Genomic DNA, 11,617 nt, shown 5'->3' with positions numbered 1-11,617 from the left:
GCCTATCACATTTACTTTTTAAGCAAGCTTGTAACTTGTGTTTAAGTTCAGCGTCACTCAGGATCTTTTCCTCAAGTCCAAGTCTAATCTTTCCAGCCAGTTACCGTACTGAGCTTATACAGTACATTGTTTTCAAGTACTGCAAGTGGATAGTACTCTATGTATCCAAGTAGTAACAACAAAGTGGTTTAATCTTCAAAGTCCATTTGTTCCACTTGAAGGTGTGCTATTAAAACAACAGAAGTATTTAAGCAAATAATTATAGTATAGCTGTCGTATTACAGCTTCTCCCATTTTACTGAGAATTGTGTAGCTTGAAGTAAAAAAATGAATTCTACAGCTAGAAAACCCACGCAAAGGAGAGAGGAAAAACAGAATCGCTAGATTTGTTCAAAATGAAAAATCCTAATGTTTCAATTAAATAAAGTATGTTCTGCTTTTGAAGACAGGCTTCCTTAACATTTATAAGATGGTTATTTCGTAAAAGTACATTTCCTTACTCCACAGTTCAAAACACTGTACCATCACGAAACAGGCATAGAATTCAGGATTAGGTGTCGGTGCTGAAAATTTTCACGTTTCACAGCAAACGTTATCCCAAGTTGTTGAACCAGTGTAGGTGGATCAATGCTTCTCTTAGGCACAGACCTCCCTCCCCATGAAAACAGAACAGCACCATAAAAAAATCAAATGGCAAGTTTGCCATCTGGAAAGAAGCCAGCCACTGAAGGAAAAGGACCACCTTTCTATGTGAAAAGATGGTTTCTTAATTTTAACCCCCACCTCCAGCTCCATTGGAGGAGCACCTCCCCCATTTTTACTGGAATCTACGTATGAAATGTGCTTTCACTTTGCTTTTATTTATTAACAGCTCAGCCTGTAGTTTGCATTTTATAGAGATGCAGAAAAAATAGTATCCAACACTGAAGTCCTATATTCTGGAGCTGGAAGTTGGTAACACAAGAAGCCAAGACTACTTTCTGACGCAAGCTTGCGCTCGGTGTATTTCTCAATTTGCATGGTATAGTACTATGCATTTTGTAGAACTAGCGCACCTTGTAGAAAACTGGATTAACTCTCAATTTGTACTTAGGTATATTTAAGCTCTTCAGTGTCAACTGCTCTACCTTATTTGTATTAGTAGAATACAGGGCATTTAATTTCACAGCATCTGTCTAAAATAGCTGTAGAGTTGCTGGTTAAAGTATTCAGGGGTTTATAAGCTTTGTTGTTCTCACTTGAGTAGATGGATAGTTGTTGATACTCTCTGATTGGGAAAACGAGGACTTGGGAGTTCTCATTTAAAAACAAACCAACCAACCCACCCCTCCCCACACAGAAAACTATGAAGTACACTCTCAGTACTGGAGCAAAATGAGCCGAAGTATGGCATTTGTTCAGCGACAGTTACTTCACTTAGAAAACCCAGTATCAAAATTCTGAAGCTTCGTTTTACAGACACTAAAGACAGATGAATACAGATGTAGTTCTCAAGTATTTTACATATTTTTGCAAGCTAAAGCCACAAAGAGATCATGGTACTAGGCTAAAGCTATGCTGTATGTAAACTCTAGAAACTGGAAGGGACCAATTTAAGTAGTTATTGATCATAATGTTTCTTCTGAAAATTGCTACATATTGTGGCATCACAAGAGTCAGAGCTGCCAGTACCACGTATAACACATTTAAAATTTTCACATCAGTTTTAATGTTTGTAGTTACCCAGTGAATTCCAACAAAGACAACCCAACATGTTTCATTAGACTGACCGATTAGACTATTTAGTATTTTTATAAGCTTATTTTATTTCTTTGCTGTACAAAGGCAGAAATGCAAACCATCTCAATAAATCTACATCAGTAACTACCTAAACATGATACAGATATATACAAAAAGCCCCATTATTTAACTTCAGTGTTGATACCATAGTTCATGCAGAGCTGGATGCAAACAATGCAAACAGCGTCTACACAGTGTAAGGCATACTCTCATGATATTTACATCTTGTTCCTTATAGTGAAGGCTTCTGATACACCAGTTCTTTGTTACACTTGTATTTGACAATCCTGCTTAGTAGTAGTGCAGCCTCAGAACTGAAAAGTGCATTTCTTTATTATATACATTCTCATGAGGATTGTGGATCTTTCCAGAAATATTTTCAAATCTTCATTTTTAGAAGTAATTGCCTATGCTTTCCGTCCATTAAGATTATTTCATAAGCTAAAAATACCATTTTCCCAAAGCTCTGTAGATCACATGCAATTATGAAAACAAAGCTCCTAAAAGCAATTCTAGGAACTGTCGTCTTTTGACTTGGAAAGATAAGCAATCCTGTGAAAGCACTCAACCAACCCACTGCTCTTTTAAATTTAAAACACTTTGGAACATTTCAGGTTAGTAAGTTTGCAGATCCAAGCGGCTTTGGAAAAGCTCTATAACACAGATATTTACATTCCGTATCAGATTTTTATGTTGTAATTAATCTGTCATCTCAGGTGGTTTGTTTTTTTTCTTCCCCTGGAGATCTCACTTTGAAAGGAAAATAAAAAAAAGGAATACGATTACTGTCATTGTAGGAAATACAGTTCTGAGTCATTTCGCAAGCAAAATAAAGTAAAAAAATGCCCAAGATTAAAAAGTCAACTCTTCCCCTCAACTATAAAGCAGCACTGCTAAAAATAAATTATCTTTTGTGTTCTGAGCTACTGCAATTCCCGCCACATTTATTTTTAAACCACAACATCCTGCAGCATTGGGGCTCTTGAGAGACTATATTCCAGCCAACCTTGTTTTAGGAGATCAAAATACTACATCACCTCTTCTGTACTGCCCTGTCTAAGGGAGGGCAGAATGAGAAAGAGCAGCACACTCTCTTGTTTGAAACTGCATCTTAACTCTCATCACAACTATTTCAGCTGAGCTGCTGGACTCTGTAGTGAGGCAGCTGAGAACTGACACACACTGTTCCATCCGCAGAGCGCAGCTTTGACAGGAAACCAGTAACGAGCAAAGGAAGGAAAGGGGTCAGGGAACAAGAGTGCCTTGCTATGTGTGCACGTGCCTGACTCTCTGACCTCCTGCTGTTGTGAGGTAACACAACAGCACAGACTTCTCTTTCAGGCAATCCCTATACTCCCACACATATCGGCCCACAAACTACGCCCAGAAAATTATACTTGTACAGTAGAGTTTGCAACTTTATCAGAATGGTATGACCATCTTTAAAAAAAACATATTCCATGGGGATAAAAATATAAATGGAAGACACTACCTTCATCAGGAGGAACTGATGGCTCAGATTCAGAAGTGACAGTATCCATATCTTCAAAAGTTTTGGCACCTGGCTTCTCTTGTTCCACCTCACATAGATACACGTCAATGGGTCCTTTTGTGCTCTTCACATGTACTTCTATGCAATCCTATAAAACAGCGACTTGCATATAAACCAAAGAACAAATCTTACACATCAGTTATCTATTTTTGCACGTTTTTAAAGCCAATAGATTAAGAACATAAATACAGGAACGACATAACTATCTAAAATTCTGTTACTAGTTCTACATAAATTATGACTATTACATAGATTTGTAGGCCAATTATTAAGCACCATTAAGCTAACAAGGTTTCAGTTTTGATGAACATGCACTTAACAAATCTTTGTTTAGCCTTTTTACTGACCTTTAGATATATGACCAAGATTTACTATACGTTTAGGAAGAGTAACAATTTAAAACTTGACAAGTCAATGCCATGGATCAGAAAACAAATCAGAGCACATAGTTTCTTTGCCATATTATCAAAGCTGCTAAATCGTATTACTTTTACTGCTTTCCTTCAGCAGACATCACATTGGAAGGCACAGAGCAAATCAAATTTAATGGACAACGGAGAGAAGATTCTGTTCTCCCCAAAATACAGCTTTTTAAATCCTGCCTTCTTTTGCATCAGGAAGCCTCTGTAATCTTATCTTTTTCACCTCCACAGGATGAGAGCCAGCTCCTTTACCAGTGAAACCACTGGAGATCTATGCAGTGGATCTAAGTCTTCTGGTTCTATTGATTCATATCTCCTTTTCCTACAGTATCGGCTCCCTTTCTGTGCACACAGCAAGGCAAATTTGATGACTACACAATTAAGAACATTATAAAAAAATGCACATGCAAAAGGAAAACAGAATTAAAGCTCCATTTGTTATCTTAAGCTTAGTTCCAGTATTTCCCCTTTTTCACAGCACTACTTTAAACAGTGGGTTCCCAGTATATAGGCCCAGGTGCAGTGTGACTGGGTGCAGAAGGCAAAGCTACGGCTCTTCTTTATGACCCAAATGGGAAGATGCGTGTTGTACCATGAGGTGAGGACAGGGCACAGCCCCCCACCTCCATGAAAAATCCATCTTGACATGATCTAGTAGAGTGCCAAAACGTTTTCTTTTGTCAACCATACTGTGCATTTCATACTTTAATATTATAGTAACAATAGCTGTCTACTCATTAAGCAGCAAGAAGCATTTACATGCTGTTAAGAATCATTATCAAATCATACTTATTGCTTTGTTTGGTTAGATTGACAGTTTTTGTAGATTTTAGTATACAAACAATAACAGCTCTTTGGGAGTTTCATTACCCTAGTAATTATCAAACAAACTGATAGTGGAAATAAGTAACATTTATTACAGCTGTTCCATTCTCTCTAGCAAAACCAAATAACTAAAGCTCAGACATGTTTATTGTTTAATAATTTAGGTAAACAAAAAAATACTGAAAATAAGTTTCTTAGACTATTATCCCTACAGCATTGTTTAGTAGAACACAAGAACAATAAAGTACCAGTATCTGCTATACATGACAAAGAAACTGGAAGTCAATTACTGACTGCTGCTGCAAAAATCGTATTTGAGAACTTTTGTTCCCTTAAGACAGAAATGTGTAAAACTTACTTCTTTAGGAATTGGTATTTCCAATTTGGTTTCCTCTGGAGCTTTGATTGCAATCACAATCTGTTCTTGAAATGCCTGAATGCTACAGATATCTTGATATGTCACATAAGCTAGTGTATACATTGGTCAAGGATTCTGTAAAGTAATTTGCTAATGGGCAGAAGCAAAGAGTATGATGTTAAGATATGTTATGTTGAAGCAGAACACCAACTTAAGAAAAGTGGTAAATAGATCAGCTGAGGTTACTTTAATACTAGCTTTGTAAAATTAAGTATTAGCTAACAAGTGGAAAACCTTTTTTCTTTATTTCTAGGAAGGAAAAAGCTTTTAAAAATTTGAGGTATCCAATATTAAAAAACCAAACAAATTTGACAAACAGTTTTCACAGATGCTGTTGTAAGTCTACAAAGCAGAGGGAATGCTGCCCTTGAGAAACTTCTACTTTGTTTTGTAATAACTATGCACATAGATAATTTTCTGGAAAACTATGGAATTATTTTCTTAACCAGAACAAGTAAGGTGTAAGGAAAAGTTTTCCTGATACCATACAGAAAATGCACACATTTCATTTGAGCACAGACCTTAAAATTCTGCCACATTAATTCAGCTAAGTAATATTTTATTGTAACCTACAGCCAAAATCCAATATTTATGTAATATTAAAAGAAATCCCTTTTCTGTTATCAAAACCCATCTGAAAGACAAGACTGCATTGGAACCTCTCTCAAGAAACAGAACAGTATTAGGACACAACCAACATACCATTGTATCTTCTTGGCAACAGGCCACTGGGAACTCTGTTTCGGGTCCTCTTTCCCATCTCACTAAGCAACTCAATCTCACTGGTAGGTCAAGACCTGCCCCTGAGACAACTTTACTCTATAATGGAGAGAACAAGGTGATGGCCAGGGTACCAAGACTATCGCCCCACTTCCATTCTTCTGCAGTGGAAAGGTCACACAACTAGCACTCCGCTGAGAACAGGCTAGATTGCTCATGATACTGCAAGCAGGACACATGACTAGTATGCACTAATACAAAATAACCAGCAAGTTATTTTTATTATGTAAAACTCATTATAAAACTCATTATCGAGTATTATTGCATACCTGTGGTATCAGCCTACACCTATTACTAGATACCCGAGTACTTGCAACCAAAACCACGTGTTAAAGTAATGCAAGAGTTAAAAGGATATTTTGCATTTTCTTTGTCATCTGTTAGTTCAAATAACTGATGAGCACAATCCTTGATTAATTCATCCAGAGCTTCTTCCATGGCTGACAAGTCAGAAAGTTCATCTTTAAGGTTTTGCTGCTCTGGTGCTTTTCCAACAACTTGGTCAAGATTAGAACCTCTAGAAGAATATGAAAGTTGTCTAGTATGTTTATATAAATAAAAGCCTATTTACTGAACACAAAGTATACTAATAGAAAACAACAAGGAACTCTGGCATCCTTTACTCTGCTGAAATATGTTTCATTACATTTCATATCAAGTGCGTTTGCACTTAATACTTGTCAATACAGTACGTAATTCAGATAGCCTAAGGATACAGAAGAACTTAAAATATTTTTATCTCCTAAAAGCATTTCAATATGCTTAAAAGTACTTTCAAAGTTATAACCATTGTTGGGTTTTATTGTTTCAGAAATTAGAAGTTTCAAAGCCAACTCACACCCACTGGATAAGATTCTTAGATCTTTTCTGAATTAAGTGGATTCCATCCAACACATTGGTGATGTCATACACTCTTCGTTTTCGTACTCCAAGCATTGTTGCTACTTCATTTAAATCAAGGACACCGTCTGGAGCTGTTTTGACAAGATCCATGAATTTTCGGGTCAAATAAACCAAGGATGCATCAAATCGAGGCTTTTTGACTTTCAGAGTTCCTGTAAAATTTTGACAGAATATTTAGGGTACACTACTACACGAGCATGAAGTGTTCCTTAAAAAAACAATAGTTATGAAGTAGCAATGAAGATAAAAGTCTGAAAACACTGTCATTATTAACGCTGACATCTCAATGGCATCATATAAAGTCTATTAACTACACATACCTTCATTTGTTTGCAGTGATTGTATCTTAATAGCAAGCACGCATCTTCATGCTTTCAACGTTCATGACTTCAGACTGCTAGTATGGACATTAATAGTTATGCAACTGTATGCTCTGTAGGAGCTCAGACTACTGAATGAATACCAATGAAACCTTCAGTTAACTACAGATTGTGTCAGGGCACTGCCAGAGAACTGCAGCTCTATCATCTGCTCGATGACACTGTTAAAATGTTTTTTTCACATCCTTTTGGCCCAGATTAACCAGTAGATTTTCCAGGTAACATTCAGGCATGGTTCAGGAGTCAGCCTGGATGTGACCAATCTGTTCTGGAGTCCGAGAACTTAATATATGGAAAAACTCTGGCTGTACTATTTGGCCTCAGGGCAAAAGAATTGGCAATGCCATTGTTTAATTTACTAACGCAACAAAGATCTACAGACACCAGGACACCACAGGTTTAAGAGAGATCCCTGTGCTATGTGTATCCATTACCAGCATATTCGCAGAAACAGCAGAAAAGTTACTGATGAACAGCTTATTTAACTTTAGTTTGTTATTTATGTATGCATAAAGCATAAAAAAGTATGTATTTTTAAAGCACAAAAAAGACATGGTATGCATGCACTCATCTGATGCTAGAGTCAATGAAAGACTGTCAAATCCTGCTGTTACTTGTCTTTTCTCCTCAAACCAGGTATTTTATATCTGATCTAACTGTGTCACTGAGTAATATTCCAGTCTAATGCTTCAATAGAACATGTGTGTGTGTGTGTTCGTGCACATGGGTGCGTAGTAAGGAAACTTCCCTAGGAAACACTCTACTTCAAACTTCAGTATTTTCCCAGGATGAACGAGACATGCACTTTTACTCATATCATATCCATTCCACGGCTGCAAGATTGTGCACTCTTTAACATGAACTGACAGGTTCAGCAATTCAGTTTTGTGTTACTGTGAGATGTGTGAGACTATTCAACTGGTGAGAAACAACAAAAAACGCAAATTCACTCAAGCTTGTATTTAGATTTGTTAATACCAGCTGAAAACCAATGTTTGCCAGCGCGATGTTCCAGTTTTCTCTAACTCACTTTTCCCATAAGTTGTTTTCCTGACAGCAGTGGGAAGGTATACTTGCAGCAGATTTAAAGAGGAAAAACTATGAAGAACGTGTTACTTCATATCTGTTATTTCATTTAGTGTGCAGCATTCTTCCTGTTCTGCCTGTATTAGATATGTAACAATTTCTCATTTGTTTACAGCATGTACTCAGCATTGTAAAAATGCACGAAATACTTCAAGAATAATCTTCAGACATGGAATACAGGAACTTACTTCTCACAAACTGTACATCATCGTCCACATTCAGGTTGATCATTGGTGGCTGAGGAAAAAACAAAAAAAAACAAACAAAAAATATAACTGACATAAAATGCTGTCTATACAGAAAGCTTCTCCAGAAGAAATTCCCAAATCAACTCTAGATGCTACAGCCACCAGAGTGCTGACAACTCAACAGATATTACGGTGAAGGAGTGTCACTGGATAGAAGGGATATATGGTCGTTAATTCTTATCAGAATTTTCAGCCCTTAATCTCAGCACATTCTCCTCTGTCTTGGAAAGCAGGAAACATCACCGAACCCCCTAATGCTTGGGCAATGTCACAACACAAACAGATATCTGTATAAACTCTGCAAACATAAAAAAATACAAGCTTCAGCTATTCCATGTAACAGCTCACATACAGAAGATACACTGCTATTATAGAGCATTACAGTTATTTTGTAGTGGACTTCCAGCAGAATCTGCTCTGTCAAGAAACTGACATGATGAGCCTAAGGAGGTACTTCATTCCACCCCTCAACCCAATTTAACAAAAGGAGCATTTTCAAATTCAGTCTCCTTCCAGTTGGAAGAGACCTGAGAAGGTCTCTGGTCCAACCTCCAACTCCAAACAGGAACAGCCATTAGATCAGAGCAGCTTACTCAAGGCTTTATCCAAGTGGGTCTTGAAAGTTTCAAGGGATGGAGGCTATACCTTTCTGGGTGTCCCATTCCACTGCTTGCCCATCCTCACAGTGAAAAGGTTTCCCTTTACATCAAGTTCCAACCTCTTTTGCATCCTTTGTTTCATTTCTTGGCTATTTCCTTTCAGCCTCCCATCATGCACGTCTGTGAAGTGTCTGGCACCAGCTTGTTGTTAACTTCTCAGCAAGTTCTGAAGTGGTTTAACAAGGTCCCTCAGCAGTTTATCAATAGCCTTCCTGTACTGGTGGGCCTAAAATGGACACAGTGTTCGAGGAGCAGCCTAATACATGCCAAGTAGAGAAGAAGAATCATTTCCCTTGATTTGCTGGCTATGCTCCTGCTAATACAGCCTCATATGCCTCAATGCCAGGGCACAGTGTTGGCACACATTTAGCCCACTGTCCATCAGGACCTCCAGTCCTTTCAGCAGTGTGGTCCCCCAGCCTGTACCACTGCAGCATACAGACCCAGGTGCAGGACTTCACACTCAAATTTTCAGCTTCCTTGGTTGAAATTTGAGGGGTCTGATGAGCCATTCCTCCAGCCTATTCCTAGCAGTCTATGGCACCTTCCCCACCTACAAACATCATGAGGGTGCATCCCACATCCTCCTATCAACAGGACAGGTCCCAGGATGGACCGCTGAGGAACTCCACTTGTAATCCACTTCCAGGTAAAGTATGAACAACTAACCGTTCCTCTTTGAGCCTGACGATCCAGCCAGTTTTCTTACTTATCTAGTAGTTTACAATCTAACATCCCAACTTGAAGAGGAGGATGCTGCAGGAGACTGTTTCAAAAGTCTTGCTAAAGCTAATGTAGATGACATCCAAGGCTTTGGATCTACAGATCTAGTCATTTCATCACCAAAAGTAATTAGTTTGCAAGTATAGTCATGTTGGCTATTCCAAATTGGCTTCTCCTTCATGTACCTAGAAATAGCTCCCAAGAGAACTTGCTTCATGATTTTCCAAGGGACTGAAGTGAGGCTGACTAAGCTGTAGCTGACCTCCACAACCTCTCGAAGATAAGGGAGCAACCTCACAATGACATCAGCCAGCTCTCTCAGCCCTCTCAGGATGTAACCCAAGTGGGTCCTATGGACTTGTACAGGTTGAGATTTCTTAAGAGATTCCTAACTTGACACTTTTCCATTGCTGGTTGTTCCTCTCCTTGAATCCTGTCTCTTAGACACAAAGCCTAGGGGACATCAGTTCTGAAGACCCATACAAGAAGGCCAAGTACTTCAGTCTTATCTGTGTCTGTTCTTCCTAAATCACCTGCCCCATTTAGCAGCAGGTTCACACTCCTCCCTTCCACCCCCTTTACCACTAACGTAGCAGTAAAAGTTCTTCTTGTCACCTTTGATATTCCTTGCTAGTTTCAACACTAGAACTTTGGCTTTCCTAGCACCATACCTACATGTCCAGACAATGGTTTTTATCCTTCTCCTTTATAGCCTGTCCTTGCTTCCATCTCCTGCATATGTTCTTTTTGCGCCCCACCCTCAGAATGCAGGCATAGCTATGCCCATCCCTCAACACATTTACTTGTTTTCATGAGTATCAGGACAGAATCTCCCTGTGCTTGTACGATGACCTCCACCTCTTCAGCTCCTCCAACTTGCAAAGTTGCCTCCCTCCCTGTTGCCTGAATAAACTGGAGTCCAGGTTCCGTGTTCTGCTACTTGCCTTCCTCATTACACCCAGGGTCTTGAGCTCCACTATTCCATTGCCGTTACAGCCAAGGCTGCTAATGATTACCACATCCTTGACTCCTCTGTTTATGAGAAGGATATTCAGGAAAGTATCACCCCTGGTTGACTCATCTAAACACCTACATAAGAAGCTGTGCCCAACACCCCTTGTTTCTTACAATCATCATCTCCAATAATAAGAAATTTCTAATTACCAGTGTAAAATCTTATGTAAACTTTTTCATGGCTTTAAGACAATACTACCAAGCAACATCTAGCCTAACAGTCAAGATTAATACAAACAGGCATTTTTAAAAAGTATCACAGAATTAGAAGCAGGCCTGGTTTTTGTTAGCAGTGGAAGCTGCAATATAAGATTACCTGAACACCACAGATGTCCAGAGAACAGAATACACAGTTGTAGTCTGTTTTTCTCAAACATAGCTACAACCTATTTAACTCGGTTAAGAGACTATAGGTAACACAGCTAAGAAAATCATCCCTTTGCACTATGAGTAACATCGCTATATTTTCCTTTCCCGGGTAGCCTACTAAAATACGATGAAGGAGGGATGCATCACAACGCCCCTTTCGCGCACCACTCTGGCTAGGCCTGCCTCATCTTTCCAACTCAGGGATCTCCTGCCGGACAGGCGGAGGAAAGGCTTTCGAGAAGCTCCTTAAAACCTCCCGCGCTGGGAGCAAAGCGCTGCAGTGCCGTCCCGCCCTTTCCCTATCCACAAGCAGCACCTCCCTTCCCCGCCCGCCGTGTACCTCACTCACACGCAGCGTGTCCGGCCGCAGCGGCCTCAGACGCTCCCACTTGGCAGGGTTGGCCATGTTCACCCGGCCCCGCCTCCTTCCTCCGGCCTAGTGCGGCGGGACGCCTCTCC

General features: G+C 39.3%; 1 protein-coding gene across 1 annotated transcript; it reads right to left on the bottom strand.

Moving 5' to 3' along the window:
• Window positions 1-2,491: 2,491 nt before the first annotated feature.
• Window positions 2,492-11,564, bottom strand: E2F6 (E2F transcription factor 6). The gene is made up of 7 exons (XM_009580170.1): window positions 11,499-11,564; window positions 8,334-8,382; window positions 6,615-6,831; window positions 6,135-6,293; window positions 4,937-5,051; window positions 3,272-3,419; window positions 2,492-2,529 (listed from the first exon to the last, which is right to left on the bottom strand). The coding sequence occupies exons 1-7, from the start codon at window positions 11,562-11,564 to the stop codon at window positions 2,492-2,494; spliced, it is 792 nt and encodes a 263-aa protein (XP_009578465.1).
• Between the last annotated feature and the right edge of the window lie 53 nt (window positions 11,565-11,617).

The sequence above is a fragment of the Fulmarus glacialis genome, unplaced genomic scaffold, assembly GCF_000690835.1.
Source record: "Fulmarus glacialis isolate BGI_N327 unplaced genomic scaffold, ASM69083v1 scaffold13826, whole genome shotgun sequence".
NCBI classification, from domain to species: domain Eukaryota; kingdom Metazoa; phylum Chordata; class Aves; order Procellariiformes; family Procellariidae; genus Fulmarus; species Fulmarus glacialis.
Note: the sequence above shows the minus strand (reverse complement) of the source record. Positions and strands in the feature narration are given on the sequence as shown.

Bases quoted from the DNA above. Each gene is read 5' to 3' on its own strand.
- E2F6 (XM_009580170.1), bottom strand. From the start codon at position 11,564: ATGGCCAACCCTGCCAAGTGGGAGCGTCTGAGGCCGCTGCGGCCGGAC. The intron at 6,294-6,614 runs GTGAGTTGGCTT...ATATTCTTCTAG, and splicing joins AAGAATCTTATCCAGTGGGT to AGGTTCTAATCTTGACCAAG. The intron at 5,052-6,134 runs ATATCCTTTTAA...ACCAATGTATAC, and splicing joins GATGACAAAGAAAATGCAAA to ACTAGCTTATGTGACATATC.